The sequence below is a fragment of the Plasmodium malariae genome, assembly GCF_900090045.1.
Source record: "Plasmodium malariae genome assembly, chromosome: 6".
Lineage (NCBI taxonomy): Eukaryota > Apicomplexa > Aconoidasida > Haemosporida > Plasmodiidae > Plasmodium > Plasmodium malariae.
The window spans coordinates 650,727-667,586 of NC_041780.1; the positions used below are offsets into that span (position 1 = coordinate 650,727).

The window sequence follows — 16,860 nt, forward strand, 5'->3', positions numbered from 1 at the left end:
CTCCAAACGTTTTCATTTTGCTAAAGCTTATTATAAGAAGCATTCAATATCAATAAATGAGTACACACAAACGTTCTTTTTTAAATATTTATATGTTTAGAAAAAATTGGCGCATGTCTTTTTCTAGATCTTTGAGGGTATTAACTGTTGAAGTATCACCTCCGACTGATGTAACCAATGTATTTATTAACTCATCGGCAAATTTTTTAGATTCATTGTCATCTTCATATTCCATGGAGAAATATTTGTAAAGAGTAGTATCGTTAGGTGGAGGAGTACTTTCTTCTTTTTCTTTTAGTAGTTCATTATTTACACCTTCAGTTTTGTCCTGTTTTCCGTGCGAATTATATTCTCCTGCTTGTTCCTCGTCTTCTTCTTCCTCTTCCCCCTCCTCCTTCCCTTCTTCTTCCCCCTCTTGTAGTATTTCTTTTACTATATTTTGCACTTCTTCCGCTTTAATTATATCCTCTTCGTCTTCTTCCTTTTGTTTTTCTTCATTTTCCTCTATGACCTTTTCATCTTCATCTACAGTGTTATGGGTTTTCCCCTGGGGTAAATTTACTGGTTCAAGTATATTCTGATTATCTACTTTTTCTGATAATGACGATGGACTTTCTTCTTGGTGTTCTTCCACTCCTTTTCTCTCTTCCTCATCTTCTTCCTTACCTTGTTCATTGTCTACTGATTGAGGTTCTTGCGTTGATAGATCTTCGTTTTGTGGTCCTGAAGGTGCCTTTACATCTAACGTCGATGGTAAGTCTCCTTCTGATACGGACAATTTTTGATCTGTTGATTTCTCTGCAGGAAGTTGTTCAGATTCTGATGCTCGATGCGGTTCTGGTCCTTTTTCTTTCTCCCCCCTATCTTCTTCTGGCGATTTAGAATTTAATGTTGTGCCTACCTCTGGTTTTATTAATGGTTCTTCTCCAGATGGTGATGCAGGTTGATCTTTGTTGAGTCCTGTTGCAGTTTCTAACGATCTTTCTGCTTTATCTGCTGGTAATGCATTCGGTTGGACAGAAGGTTTTAGAGCTTTTCCTGCTGAAATTTCTGCTGTTTCTGTATGCCCGTTACTTGTTTTTCCTGTTGCAGTTTCTTTTGTTATTTCCTTTTCTGAATGTTCTCCTCTAGATATTGTAGTGTTACTTTCTTTCTCTTGTGATAGTTCCTGTGTGTCCTGTGCTCCTACAATATTTCCGATACTGCGCGAATTTTCTGCATCGGGTTGCTGTTCCTTATCTTTTAAGTTCTGTGTTGAACCATGATGTTCTTCTTGAGTATCTACATTAGGTTCATTTATAATCCCATTTACAGCTGCATTAGTGCTAAGAGTTCTACCTTGTAAATTTTGACCTTCACTTGGTAGAGCTTCTAGACCTGCTTGACCATTCTCTGTTCGCGCTTCCTTTTGATCGGGATTAAGTTCACTTTGTGGAGTTTGTACCGATCTTGCTTCTTCTTGTGATGGTGGATCTACCTGTAAAGTTCTCTTTTCTTCTTCATCTTGTAAAGAAATGTTTTTTACATAAAAATTATGAGGTAAACTACGTTTCATGTTACCTATATTTTTTGTGTTATCAACTTCTCTGGGCATTTTTCCATTGCTCTCATATATGCACAAATTTATAAAAAATAAAAAAAAAGTAATGCGAAATATTTTAGACATTTTCTATTTTTATTTTTAAAAAATTACAAAAAAAAAATTGAAGTACATCCATAAATAATTCTTTAAAATAGTATCAAATATGGTTTTAAATTTTTTGAAAAAAAAAAAAAAAAAATTAGAAACTGAACTAATATTTTTCGTGCATGCAACTATTTCGAAAAAGGTATAAAAATATATACATAGGGGAATACTTATATGTACATACGCTGATCAATTTTTATAAAGTAGTTTTAGTAGCATATTTGTATGTTCACTAAACAGAAAAAATCTACGAAAGAACAAATATTTATTTTTAACGCAGTCAGGGTAATGGTTAATAAAATTTACTGCTCTCTCGTTACGTAACATCTCGTTATTTTATTCCATTTTATTTTATTATTTTTTGTTTTATTTTTTTTTACTTTATTATTTTTTATTTAACAAAATGAGTACGAATATTGCGATAAATTGCTCATATTATTTTTCTGTTAGGAAAAAAATCTGGGTAAATTATGTGTGCGCCAAAAAATTATTTTTTTTTTCTTGGGGAGAATATTATCATATTATTATCAATACTGTGCTCTTTTTTGTTATCCTTCTCCTTTTCATTTTTTTTTTTTTTTTTTTTTTTTTTTGAACATTATGATAATATTTCTTTTAAAAATTAAAAGAATAGAAATCAAAAAGTTACCGCCTCCCCATATGTTATCATGATAAGTCTATGCAAAATTCATTTAGCAGATTTATGCACATTGTAGAAATAATTTTTTTTTAACCGTGATATTTTAAATAAATTATTAGAGCAGTAAAATACAGATAATAGTAATAGTAATAGTAATAAATAGTTAAAGATGTAAATAAAATTCGTTAATTTGTAAAAATTAATATGTAACACAATAACACATATTTGTTTTTATTATTTAATTTAAAAAACAAAACAAAATAAATGAAAAACTTAGGTCCCAATTGCTCATTAAATAACCGATATAATATTTCATATATGTGGAATAATGTAAAATTCAAAAGAACAAACAATTTGTGCCTTATTATTTTTTTTTCGCCATATATAAGTACGAATAGGTATATGTTAAATCCTAATAATACATTACTACGTATAAGCACAACAAAAAGTTTTACACATGTTTCATTTGTAGTTACTACTGATTCTATATCTACATTCTGTAGATATTATTTCGTAACGTTAGCATTGGGAACTAATTAGAAAACTGTTTATATTGGAATGCTTCATGCAAGTTTAATAAGAAGACACATATTATGTTAGTTAATTCATAGCCTGTTCTTCAACAATTGCAGTATATTTTTTGTATGTTTGGTTTTGCTATGTTTTATTTTCCTGTACTTTTTCTGCTATCACTTCTAGCGATTTTTCATTGCAGATTGAAAACGAAATAATGATGCTGTGAACATTTACATTTTGCTAAAGCTAATACAGACAATGTTAACATCAATAAATGAATTCATCAAAATGTTCGTTTTTGAATGTATCTATGTGTAGAAAAAATTGATACATAGCTTTTTCTAAGTCTTCGAGAATATTAACAATTGACGTATCACCATCAATTGAAGTATCTAATGTTTTTATTAGCTCGTCAGCAAATTTTTCATTTTCACTGTCATCTTCATATTCTGGGGAGAAATATTTGTAAAAAGTAGTATCGTTAAAAGGAGGAATAATTTCGTCTTTTTCTATTAGCATTTCTTCAATTTTACCTTCAACTTTGTCTTCTTTTCCATGTGAATTTTGTTCGTCTTGTTCCTCCTCTTCTTCTTCTCCCGTTTGTAGTAAATCTTCTACTAATTTTTGCACGTATTCCTCTTCAATTACATTCTTTCCTTGTTCCCTTTGTTTCCGTTCATTTTTCTCTACAACACTTTCATCTTCATTTGGGGTGTTATAGATTTTTCCCCTGGGTAAATTTATTGATTCATGTGTATTCCAATTATCTCCTTTTTGATATTGTATTTTTTTTGCATGTTGGTCATCTACTTCATCTTCTTTATCTGCGTCTTCTAGTTTCCTTACACCTTCGTCATCCTCTTCTGTTTCTTCAGTTCTCTCAAGTGATTCATCTGCAAGTGGGATCTCTTCTTCAGATGTATCTGATGATCTTCCATATGTTGGTGAGGTAGGATGTTCTGTTTGATCTGTTATTGGCAAATACACTTTTTGCTCAGACCGATTATTTGGATCATATCCTTCTGATGGTATATCAGATCCAGTGTTCTCATTTGTAGATACATGATCTGATAATGGACCTCCTGCTGATGGTTGTTTTTCGTCTGGTTGTGGTTCACTTGGTTCTGTTACATTTTGTTGTCCTTGGTGATCTGTTTGTATTTTCGGACCTGATGAATCCACCGTATTTATATCTTTTTTTCCTGGTGTTGATAATATAGATCTTTCTTGTTGTTGAGTTTTATGAAGTGCTAATTGTTCTTTTTCTAAATCTGTTTGAAATGCTAGTTTCTCTCCTTCTGATGGTCCTAGTTCTAATGACATAATTTTTTCATTATCTTTTTGTGGTTCTCCATCTGTACCTTTTTCATCTTTTGTGGGTAATGATATTCCTGCTTTTGAATCTACTTCTTGTGAATCTGCTTTTTCTGCACTTTCTTCTGATGAACTTTGTTCTGATGTACTTGTTTCTGTTAAACCTGCTTCTAATTGATCTACTTCTTGTGTACTTGTTTCGGATGGTCCTGCATCTGATGTACTTTTTTCTGTTAAACCTGCTTCTAATTGATCTACTTCTTGTGTACTTGTTTCGGATGGTCCTGCATCTGATGTACTTGTTTCTGTTAAACCTGCTTCTAATTGACCTACTTCTTGTGTACTTGTTTCGGATGGTCCTGCATCTGATGTACTTGCATCTGATGAGCTTGTTTCTGATGAACTTGCTTTTGGTGTACTTTCCTCAGTTGCACTTGTTTCTGATGTACTTGCATTTGATGAACTTTCCTCAGTTGCACTTGTTTCCGATGAACTTGCATTTGATGGACTTGTTTGTGATGTACTTGTTTCTGGTGAACTTGCTTCTAATTGACCTACTTCTTGTGTACTTGCTTCGGATGGTTCTGCTTTTGATGAACTTGCTTCTGGTAAACCTGCTTCTGATGTACTTGTTTCTGATGAACTTGCATCTGATAAACTTGCATCTGATAAACTTGCATTTGATGAACTTGTTTCTGATGAACTTGCATTTGATGGACTTGTTTCTGATGAACTTTCCTCAGTTGCACTTGTTTCCGATGAACTTTCCTCAGTTGCACTTGTTTCTGATGAACTTGTATTTGATGAACTTGTTTCTGATGAACTTGCATTTGATGAACTTGTTTGTGATGTACTTGTTTCTGGTGAACTTGCTTCTAATTGACCTATTTCTTGTGTACTTGCTTCGGATGGTTCTGCTTTTGATGAACTTGCTTCTGGTAAACCTGCTTCTGATGTACTTGTTTCTGATGAACTTGCATCTGATAAACTTGCATTTGATGAACTTGTTTCTGATGAACTTGCATCTGATGAACTTGCATTTGATGGACTTGTTTCTGATGAACTTGCATCTGATGAACTTTCCTCAGTTGCACTTGTTTCCGATGAACTTGCATTTGATGAACTTGTTTCTGGTGAATCTGCTTCTAGTTTATTTGCTTCTGGTGAATTTGTTTCTTGTGCTTTTGCTTCTAGCGAACCTGTTTCTTGTGTACTTGCTTCTTGTGAACCTGAATCCGCTTCAACTGAATGACCAAGCTGTGAATCTGAAACTTGAGTACCCTCATCTAATGACTTTCCTCCTGGTTGTGGTGAGCCTTCTTGTTCCTTCCCTACTAAAGTACTACTTGTTTGTTGAGGTCCAAATGGAGTTATATTTCCCGATTCAACTGTATAATAACTCGAAACTGCATTTACGGATTCACCAGTAACATTAGGGTCACTTCGTCCTTTTTCCTCTTCATCCCCTTTAGGACCTGGATTTGCTAAACTTTCTTCTTTATTATCTTTTCCTTGATTAGAATTATTCCCTTTTTCTAAAACAGTGTCTGGAGGAGTTGGTCCTTCAGATAATTTTTGTGTTGATTCCGAATCAGTACCACTTATTTCATCTTTTAAAAAAACATTTTTTGCTGAAAAATTATTTCTTAAATTGTGTTTTACCTCGTCTATATTATCTACTTTTTCTATATTCTCCATCTTTACCTTTTTATTTTCTTTTCTAAGTTTCCCATTGATTTCAAATATGTACAAATTTATGAAAAATAAGTAAAAGAAGACGTGCAACGCTTTACACATTGTCTATTTTAATTTTAAAAACGTTAAAAAAAATTAAATTGTAAATTGCACGAAAAAGTCGGAAACTATTGAAGAGATAATTGTTTATAATGTGCCAATAGTGCTTTTAACGACTTTACTTTTTTTTCAGCAAAAATGGAAAAATTACAATACGTTAGTAATTATAATTAAAATTATAATTATTTATAATTTTATTTTTATTGACTAGCTAAAAAAATTACATTTTTAAGACTTTTCAAAAAAACTATGATTCATCGCTAGTATTTCATAAAAATGCTAACAGAGGCATATTTTACAAAACTATATGAGCAGAAAAAATATCTTAAAAAAGTAAACAAATTTCTAGAAAAAATCTATCAAAAATAAAAAAAAAATAAAATAAAATAAATATAAAATAAAAATAAAATAAAACATAATAATATAAAATTATAATAATAAAATACACATTTTATTGACATACTAAAAAAGGCCTTTCAGCGACAATATTATATTTTTTTTTTTTTTTTTTTTTTTTTTACATACTATTTTTTATTTAATAAAATGAGGGTGTATTTTCCTAATACCTTGTACAAATTATTTTTCGATTTAGAATATCATAAATAAATATATTTTAAGTGATCAAAAAAGTAGTTTATATTTCCAGAGTGTGAATAAAATTATTATGAAACTCCTTTTCCTTTACTTTTTTTTAGCATCCATGCAATATTTATTTAACAAAAGTATATACGAAGTTGCATGGTTGATGCTGTACTAGTAGTGCATATTTTATCTGCAGAAATGTTCAAGAAATTAATTTTGTATATTTAAGTAAAGCATTAATTCTCTCTTTTTCATCTGTGGTAGTTTAACTTGAATTATTAGATATATAAAAAATAAAAATAAAAATAAACAGGAAGAAGTGTAACAATTATTAAAATTTGTAAATTGGGGGAATAAAATGTAGAAGTATATATTCTTAAACATCGTTGCATGTACATAGGAAAAAAAACAAAAAAAATAAAATTTACGCTTCGTCTGTACAATAGTAAAAGTGGTGCAGAATTGTGTAAACGTAAAATGATATAAAATTAAAGGATATGATCAAATGTTGATTAAATTTCCTTTCATATAAAAAGTTGAAATAAAAATAGTATTAACTGTACTGACAGCACTGATTGTATTCATTGCATTTATTTGTATTAATGGGTTATTATTTACTAAAAAGGGATAAACCGTTTTATGCATGTTAATTTTCCTTTCTTTTTCAGGTTTATGTGTACAATCCCCAAGTGCAACCATTTCTTAGTAGTACTTCTAATTTTGTGATGTTGGGGTTGGTACATATTTCGAAAAATAACTCCAATAATACTTAACAGTTTGATAAAACGAAATCTAAGCTTTTGTTTAACACATAAAATATTATTTAATCATATTCCTAATTTTATTATTTTTGAAGTTTTGCTTCTTTTTATTTTTGCCCCTTTTAGATTTATATTTATTTTTAATTGGTACGCCTTTTATGATTCTATGTAAAACCAAGGGGAGATGATTAACCCATATTTTATATATATATATATATATATATATATATATATATATATATATATATAACATCTAGCAATGTTTATTTTTCAGAGTAGAATGACGTTAAACTGATGGTATCATATCTTTCCACATTTGTAGAGATTATAGTGTAAATATTACTACTCTAAATAAACTCATCATATGACCATTTTGTAAGTTCTTATTTAAAGTTAAAAAATTGATTCAAATCTTCTACATAATCTTTGAGTGTATCAGCAATCAAAGTAGTATCGCCTTCTGAAGTAACCACTGTTTGCACTAACTCGTTTGTAAATGTTCTATCATCATTGGTATTTACATAATCTTCTGCAAGGGATCTATGTGCTTCAACGTCGTTAGATGGTGCAGTATTTGCTTCTTTATTTTTACCATCAGATTCATTTCCTTGTGGGTTTTCTTCTTTTACTTCCTCATCAGATTCATCAACTTCGTTTACTTCTTCTGCTGCTTCCTCGTTTTCTCCCCCTTCTTGTAGTAATTGTTGTACTAATTCTAATACATCTTCCTCTTCAATTTCTATTTCTTTCTCTTCCTCATCTTCTTCCTTCTGCTGTACTTCGTTTTCCTCTACCACTGATTCATCTTCATCTACAGTGTTGTGTGTATTTCCCTCGCGAAAATTTACTAGTTCAAGTATATTTTCATTATCTTCTTTTTCCTCTTGTACTGGTGCTTCTTCCAGTTGACTACCTCCTTCTCTCACTTCTTCCCTTTCTTCTTCTGATGGTAGGGATAATCCTTTCTCTTCTACATCTGTATCATGTTGTTCTGCACCATCTTCACTTTCTTCCTGTTCAGATTCTAAATTCTCTAATGGTGGTCTCTCTACTGATGATATTAATCCTGATGATGGATCTTCTACCCCATGTGAATTATCATCTAGTAGTGAACGATCTACATCTTGCAAAGTTGATCTTTCATCTTGTGATGATTCTTCTTCTATGGATGAATCCGGTCCTTCAATTATTTGTTGTGGTGGTAGTAATTCTTCAGTTGATTCTGGTCGTATATGAACACTAGCTGTTTCTTCCCTTGCTTCTGGTTCTAATGTATCAGTTAGTTCACCATCTTCTAATGGTTCTTCTGGTGATGGTGTTTCTATATGTTGTTCATTATCTGATAAGATGAGCGAACTGTCCTGTGCTTCTTTTTCTAGTGTTCCTTTTCGTGAATCTTCTTCTTGATCTTTGACTTCATTTGGATCTTCTACTCTTGCTCCTTGAACTGGCTCTACTACTTCCTGCTGTTTTTGTTTTTCAGGATCTTCTGCTACCAAACCAGCTTTTGATTCCAGTTCTGGTTCTGCTTCTAGCCCTGGTTCTGCTTCTAGTCCTGGTTCTGCTTCTAGTCCTGGTTCTGCTTCTAGTCCTGGTTCTGCTTCTAGTCCTGGTTCTGCTTCCTGCTCTGATTCTTTTTCTTTTAATTCTCTTTCTAATAAATCGACGGACTCTCCTGAATTTTGTGATAGATTCTCTCCAATTTCACTTATTTGTTCATTATTTCCATTATCTACCTGAGAATCATCTCTTTGATTTTTATGTTCTGAATCATTTTTGTGTGTCTCTTTTTCACCATCTTCATCTTTACTTTTATCTTCTTCCGTTTCAACTCCTACAACGTCCGATGGTGAACTTACTACTGGTGGAGTTAAGTCTAATGATGACTGTTCTACCAGTTTTGAACTACCTACTGGTAGTGCTGATTCTCCTTGGTGTGATATCGATCCATCTTCTTGTCGTAATGCTCCTACTTTTTGTTCTGTTAACTCTTCTACTCCTTGTTCTGGTGATTGTTCTGCTGTTGGTTTAGGTAAACTTGTTTGTGATGCTTGTTCTTTTGACTCTGATGATAATGATTCTATTTCTGATTCTCCATCTTTTTCTTGTTGTAATGGTAGTGCTTCTTGAGATTCTTTTGGTTGTAAAACTGCAGTACCTTCTTCAATTCTTGTTTCTGGTTCTGATGCATGTGCTACTTCGTTTTCTACTGGTGCTGATGATGGGGGTTGCGTAACTGCACCTTCTCCCTCTTCTAGTGCATGATGTACATTGTTTTCGGGGTCTTTATCGAGTACTTCTACTGATGAATTTGCATCTTGTCCTTCTTGTCCTTTTGATTCTTCTCCCCCTACCTGTTCTTGTTTATGTGTAGCTGGTTCTTCTGGTGCTGGGTGTTTTAGTTCGCCGTTTGGCAATTCTGTAACTGACGGTACAACTAAATCTTCTGTTGTACTTATTGGTGTATTTCTTTTGTTTTCTTCTATTTGTTCTTCACTTCTACCATCTGCATGATCACCCCCCGTCTGATGTTCATGTTGTCCATAAACTCGACCAGTTTCACCTTTGTCACTAGGTCCTTCGTCATCAGTTTGGTTATCTGTGAAGATTAGATCGTCTGCATCAGATTCTCCTTCTTCGCTACTTGCATTTTCTGCATCACTCCCCAAAACAAATTGTTCTGAACTTTTCGAATTTATTGAGAATTGGGGTTCTTTCTGCAAATAAATTTCTTCATTTTCTTGCTCATTCAGGAAGTCGGGTATGACAGATGCAGCAATGGATGAACTTGAACCATTTTTAAAAAATTTTCTAATGTCTTTCCTTTTTGTAGTATCGCTTGAATCTACGCCTCCAAAATGTTCAGTGTTGCCTACAGTTGCATCACCATCATCATTACTATCATCATTACTATCATCATTACTATCATTATTACTATCATTATTACTATTATTATTATTATTATTATTATTACTGTTATGATTGTCTACATCTTCTAACTTTTTTTCATCCTGTAAAGACGGATTTTTTATTGAAAAACTACTTCTTAAATTACGTTTTATTTCATCTATATTTTCTGCTTTTTCAACTTCATTTTTTAATTTATCTCTGCTTTCACATATGCAAAAATTTAAAAAAACTAAATAAAAAGGGAGTCTCAACACTTTACACATAATATTATATTTTTTCTTTCAAATTTTTCAAAAAATTAAACTAATTTAAAAATAGAAAAAAATGCAGAAGAGCAGAAATGGTTAATTTAAATGTTACACACTTTTGTAATAATTTTAATTATCACAAAAAATTATTTACAACACACAAATTTACATTAATAAAATAAAAATAGCCATATGTCATTTTCGTCTATTACTAATTCAACAACTGTACAATTGTAAAAAGTCTAAATTTTAAAAAAGTAGAAAATAAAAAAAAAATATATATGTGCACTGAACATGTCAGAAAAGTTATTCACCGATGCAATTAAACTGTCATTTGATTAGCAGCTTATTTATTAATTTTTTTTTATTATTTATTTTTTTTTTTTACTATTTTTTCTTTTGTTTGTTTTTTTTTTTTTTTTTTACTATTTTTTCTTTTCTTTCTTTGCTTTTTTTTTTTCTCTAAATGGCACATTTTACTTTTCATTTACGTAATAAAAATTATTTAAAATTTCAATAACTTGTTCAATCATATTGTCTTGGAAAATTGTGAACACAAATTACGTGTGCAAACAAAACGGTTGATTTTTTCTAAGGAAAAAAATTTATTAAGATCCTGATTTTTCTTTCTTTCTTTCTCTCTTTCTTTCTTTCTTTCTTTCTTTTTTTTTTTTTTTCCATTTTAATCTTTTTTTACTACATCATTATAATTATTATAAAGACACAACAATTATTTAATACACAAAAAAAAATAAAAAGGCAAAACGAACGTTCGCATGTTGTGTATATTTTTCCCCCACAAAATCTGCAGAATTTGTGTAGTAGATTAATACACAAAATTAATGTAATTATATATAGGTTGGCATTTTAATTTTGTTAGAGCAAAGAAATAATAAATACGTATACATTAGTTAGTAGTTACTAGTTAGTAGTCATTTGTAAATGATCAACAATTAAGGATTAATAATAGGTAACCAAGAATAGTCTCAAAACTAGCTAATTGGTAAAAAATAAAATATAATATGCTAAAATGCATATATGCGTGATGCTGTTATGTAAAAAAAAAAAAAAAGAAAAAAAAAAGGTAAAAACAAATGTAAATACAAATGTAAATACAAATATATATATAAATATAAATGTATATTATGGCTATCTATCAATCAGTTGCTCGTATTACGTGCATATAAAAAATAGAATAAAAATCGTTAAAATGAATTGCAATATTTTTATTTTCCTTTTGTTATTTAAGAAAGAATGGAAGAAATTTTCCTTTTTTTATTAATATACTACTGAATATTTATATATATATATGTATTATGTATGTGCCAAAAAAATTACGCCTTTTTGTCTTCCTCCCATCAGTTGAAGTTTATTAGAATATATATTCTATATACAACTTGTAATAATTTTGTTTTTAATTTTGTGATGTTATATACATTAATACGAATTTAGAATGATATGCTTATATAGTAATAACTTAAGCTAAGTTAATATAGCGAAACATATTCTTTTAGTTAACATATAAGATACTCCTTTAGATCATTCTCTCGTTTTAACTATTTATATGTGTTGCCAATTTTTTTTTTTATTTTGCACTTACGTGATATCTCGTATTAGTTTTATTATAACGATTTTCTATTTATAGCGAAAGAGGTAATTTTTTTTTTTTTTTTTTTTTTTTTTTCATTACATTATAAATAGTAATGTTTATGCTTGAATGTAACATAAAATTATATAAGCAGTACTAAGCATTATTCTATCTTATAATATTTGTCATAGATAGAAGCTAATGCCTATATATAACTACATAAAAATATTATTATGTGAATATTTATATCTGCAGAAAAAATTGACGCATATCTTTTTCTAAGTCTTTGAGAACATTAACAGTTGAAGTATCACCACCAATTGAAGTTACCAATGATTTTATTAAATCGTCGGAGAACTTTTTAGCCTCATTGATATGTTCATATTCCATGGAAAGTTCCTTATAAGCAGTAATGTCATTAGGTGGAACATTACTTGCTTCTTTTCCGTTTTCCTTTTCCGATTCTTTATTTTTATCTTCAGCTTCGTTTATTTGAGAATTTTCTTCGCTTAAATCTTCACTAGTTTCTTCTGCTTCTTCTGCTTCTTCTGTTTCCCCCTCTTGTAGTATTTCTTGTACAATATTTTTTACATCTTCCTCTTTAATCTCTACTTTTTCCTCTTCCTTTTGTTGATCTTCTTTTTCCTCTTCCTTTTGTTGATCTTCTTTTTCCTCTACAACCTTTTCATTCTCATCTACAGTGTTATGCGTAGTTCCCTCGGGTAAATTTACTGGATCAAGTATATTCTGTTTATCTTCTTTATCTTCTTCTACTTCTTTTACTTGTTGTTTATCTTCATCTTCTTCTTTTCCTTTTTCTTCACTATCAGTACCGCTTTCTTGAACTTCCCCCTGATCAGCTCTTTGTTGTTCTGCTTCTACTCTTCTTCCTGCTGCACTTTCTTCATCTGTAACATCACCAGTACTACTATCTTCATCTTCATGCTGTTTTTCCCTTTTAACTGATTCATCTCCTTTATGTATCACTGTTTCTACGTGGACCGTACTATCTGACTGTGGTAAATTTTTTGCTTGTTCTTGTGATAACGATGATGCTACATCTGCTGAGGGATCTTCTAACTTTTCAGGTGGACTACCTGGTAATGATCTTTCTTCATTTTCCAGTTGTTCATCTGATTCTGATTCTGGCAATCCTTCTCTATGGGTTGGTTGTGTCTCTCCATGTGGTTGAGAATGTTGTTGTGGTTGAAGCTGTGAATCGTTTTCTTCTTGTAATTGTTCCACTTTTTCTGGTGCTGATGGTGGCAATTCTGAAGGTGGTACTTCTTCCACTTTAGGTGCTTTATTGTCCTGATCCTGTTGACCATCTTGTAATGTGGTTTCTGAATCGTCTGGATTATCTTCTGATACAGAAGGAGGCGTATCTCTAGTTGGTGAATTATCTGGTGTTAAATCCGACGATTCCGTACCCAATTCTCCTGTAACGGGTTCTTTTGGATTAGGACCATCTGCAGATATACCTTCCCCTGCAGAGACATCTCTTTCTGTAAGCATAGATCCTTCTGTATCATCATTCCTGGATTCAACTTCACTATTCTCCACGGGTTTACTTCTACCATCAACTTCAGTGCTTCCTTCTTCATCACTTTCAGGTTTATCTCTTTTAGAAATTTCTTCTTCACTAAGACCAGTAGACACTGTACCTCCCGCTTGATCTTGATGTACTGGAGTGACTTGCGGTGATGATTTGTCTTTTTCTTCTTCTTTTTCTTCCTCTTCTTCTTTATCTTCCTCTTCTTCTTTTCCTTTTTCTTCACTATCAGTACCGCTTTCTTGAACTTCCCCCTGATCAGCTCTTTGTTGTTCTGCTTCTACTCTTCTTCCTGCTGCACTTTCTTCATCTGTAACATCACCAGTACTACTATCTTCATCTTCATGCTGTTTTTCCCTTTTAACTGATTCATCTCCTTTATGTATCACTGTTTCTACGTGGACCGTACTATCTGACTGTGGTAAATTTTTTGCTTGTTCTTGTGATAACGATGATGCTACATCTGCTGAGGGATCTTCTAACTTTTCAGGTGGACTACCTGGTAATGATCTTTCTTCATTTTCCAGTTGTTCATCTGATTCTGATTCTGGCAATCCTTCTCTATGGGTTGGTTGTGTCTCTCCATGTGGTTGAGAATGTTGTTGTGGTTGAAGCTGTGAATCGTTTTCTTCTTGTAATTGTTCCACTTTTTCTGGTGCTGATGGTGGCAATTCTGAAGGTGGTACTTCTTCCACTTTAGGTGCTTTATTGTCCTGATCCTGTTGACCATCTTGTAATGTGGTTTCTGAATCGTCTGGATTATCTTCTGATACAGAAGGAGGCGTATCTCTAGTTGGTGAATTATCTGGTGTTAAATCCGACGATTCCGTACCCAATTCTCCTGTAACGGGTTCTTTTGGATTAGGACCATCTGCAGATATACCTTCCCCTGCAGAGACATCTCTTTCTGTAAGCATAGATCCTTCTGTATCATCATTCCTGGATTCAACTTCACTATTCTCCACGGGTTTACTTCTACCATCAACTTCAGTGCTTCCTTCTTCATCACTTTCAGGTTTATCTCTTTTAGAAATTTCTTCTTCACTAAGACCAGTAGACACTGTACCTCCCGCTTGATCTTGATGTACTGGAGTGACTTGCGGTGATGATTTGTCTTTTTCTTCTTCTTTTTCTTCCTCTTCTTCTTTATCTTCCTCTTCTTCTTTTTCTTCCTCTTTTTCTTTGCTTGATCCAGGATTATGTACAATTCCTGAAGCCCTTTCTTCAGAATTTGATTCATCTCTTGATAACTGTGTTTCTAATTGTCCATCTGGTAATGCACTTGATTTTTCTTCTAATGGTTCATCTGATTGTGCCTCTAATTGTTCTTCTGATTGTGCCTCTAATTGTTCTTCTGATTGTGCCTCTAATTGTTCTTCTGATTGTGCCTCTAATTGTTCATCTGATTGTGCCTCTAATTGTTCATCTGATTGTGCCTCTAATTTTGCTTCTAACTGTGCCTCTAGTTGTGCCTCTAGTTGTGCCTGCAATTGTGCTTCTACTTGGGAATCTGCATTATCCTGTTCATCTTTTAAAGAAATATTTTTTCCTGAAAATCCATTTCGTAAATTATGTTTTACTTCAACTGTATTTTCTTCTTTATGAACTTCATTTCTGGATGTTCCACTGCCTTCATTTATACATAGATTTATAAAAAATAAGAAAAAGGAGATATGTAACACTTTATTCATTGTCTATTATAATTTTAAAAAATATGAAAAAAATTATATCACATTAAAAAGTTGGAAAATAATGAACGGATAGTACATATTTAAGAAGAGGGGTAACATTGGTTTTAACTGTTTTATTTTATTTTTTCTTTAGCAAAAATAGAAAAATGACAATTATTAATTTTGTTATCTGCAATGAAATATTTTTTTATAAAATTAATTTTTAATAAACATAAATATTACATTATTTATGTTTCACAGAGGTGGTAGAAAAATTTTAATTGTAAAATGCTTAATTTTCTGAAAATGATCAGAAAAAATCTACGAAAAAAAAAAAAAATAAATATATATATATATATAGCCATATATAATATGTGTATATATATATGCTTAACACACGAACTTCGGTTTTTCGATGACGTTGACTCAGCTAATGAATTTTCTTTTAAATATTATTTTTTATTTAAACAATAAAAATTACCTAATATTTGCATAAACTTCAAATAACTTTTCGATTTGGAATAGCAGAAACGTATATATTATGGGTGCATTAGAACAGTTCATTTTAAAAAAGAGGGGAAATTAACTTGATCTTCATTTTCCTTTAACATTTTTAATACTACTTTAATTTTCATTTAAAGAACAAAAACAATCGAAGTTGTATAGTAGACGTCTATATTTTTAAATATTATCTTCAGAATATTTCATCAATTGTATTATGCACATTTATCCATAAAATTAAAATAAAATCTGAAGTTAAAAATGAAGTTAAACTTGCAATTAAAATTAGAATAATTTTTCCATCTGTGGTGTTTCACTTTATTATATGAATAAATAAAAAAAGAAAAAAAAGAAAAAAAAAAATGAACAATAATAAATAATTAAAGAGGACAGTGAAATTCGTTAATTTGTAAATAATATAAAATGTGAAGTAGTGTAATGTAATAGCATTTCCTAGTGAACACCATATTATGACGAGTAATGGAGAAAAGGAAAAATTATATTATAGATGCATTATAACTAATTGACATGATGTTTCACAAATGTAACATGTAACTAAATCCGTTAAAGCAGTTAATTATTGTGTTATTTTCATGTTGTTCCAAAAAGTGCAGTAATTCTTTTTAATTATATATAAATTAATATACTCTAATGTTCCAAATAAGATTATAAACTTTAGTATCACTGCAGCTTCCACTGATTTATAATTTTATACTTGTGTGCGGGGATTATTTTTTATCAATATTATGAGTTTAGTAGCATCAGATTAATCAACACACGTTTAAAAAAAATAAATAATGACATTCTAATAACGTATAATATTTTAACAAAATGGAATTCATTCCTTTAGCTGCACCGTGTACAGAGCTTTATGCCATTATATCATTCTAGCATTCCAGCATTATCCCATTTTTTTTTTTTATATTTCACTTTTTTTTAATTCATCACCTCTTCTATTTATTCTTCTATTTATTCTTCTATTTATTCTTCTATTTATTCTTCTATTTATTCTTCTATTTATTCTTCTATTTATTCTTCTATTTATTCTTCTATTTATTCTTCTATTTATTCTTCTATTTATTCTTTTATTTATTCTT

At 30.8% G+C, this 16,860-nt stretch overlaps 4 protein-coding genes across 4 annotated transcripts; all 4 read right to left on the reverse strand.

The window, feature by feature from the left end:
- Positions 1–88: 88 nt before the first annotated feature.
- Positions 89–1,666, reverse strand: PmUG01_06022000 (merozoite surface protein 3, putative; the record flags this gene model as incomplete). Its single annotated transcript, XM_029003791.1, has 1 exon — positions 89–1,666. The coding sequence occupies one exon, from the start codon at positions 1,664–1,666 to the stop codon at positions 89–91; it is 1,578 nt and encodes a 525-aa protein (XP_028859875.1).
- A 1,444-nt stretch (positions 1,667–3,110) lies between these two features.
- On the reverse strand, positions 3,111–5,954 carry PmUG01_06022100 (merozoite surface protein 3, putative; the record flags this gene model as incomplete). Its single annotated transcript, XM_029003792.1, has 1 exon — positions 3,111–5,954. The coding sequence occupies one exon, from the start codon at positions 5,952–5,954 to the stop codon at positions 3,111–3,113; it is 2,844 nt and encodes a 947-aa protein (XP_028859876.1).
- A 1,723-nt stretch (positions 5,955–7,677) lies between these two features.
- Positions 7,678–10,467, reverse strand: PmUG01_06022200 (merozoite surface protein 3, putative; the record flags this gene model as incomplete). Its single annotated transcript, XM_029003793.1, has 1 exon — positions 7,678–10,467. One exon carries the CDS (start codon positions 10,465–10,467, stop codon positions 7,678–7,680), a length of 2,790 nt encoding a protein of 929 aa, XP_028859877.1.
- A 1,816-nt stretch (positions 10,468–12,283) lies between these two features.
- On the reverse strand, positions 12,284–15,283 carry PmUG01_06022300 (merozoite surface protein 3, putative; the record flags this gene model as incomplete). The annotated part of the gene is made up of 1 exon (XM_029003794.1): positions 12,284–15,283. One exon carries the CDS (start codon positions 15,281–15,283, stop codon positions 12,284–12,286), a length of 3,000 nt encoding a protein of 999 aa, XP_028859878.1.
- Between the last annotated feature and the right edge of the window lie 1,577 nt (positions 15,284–16,860).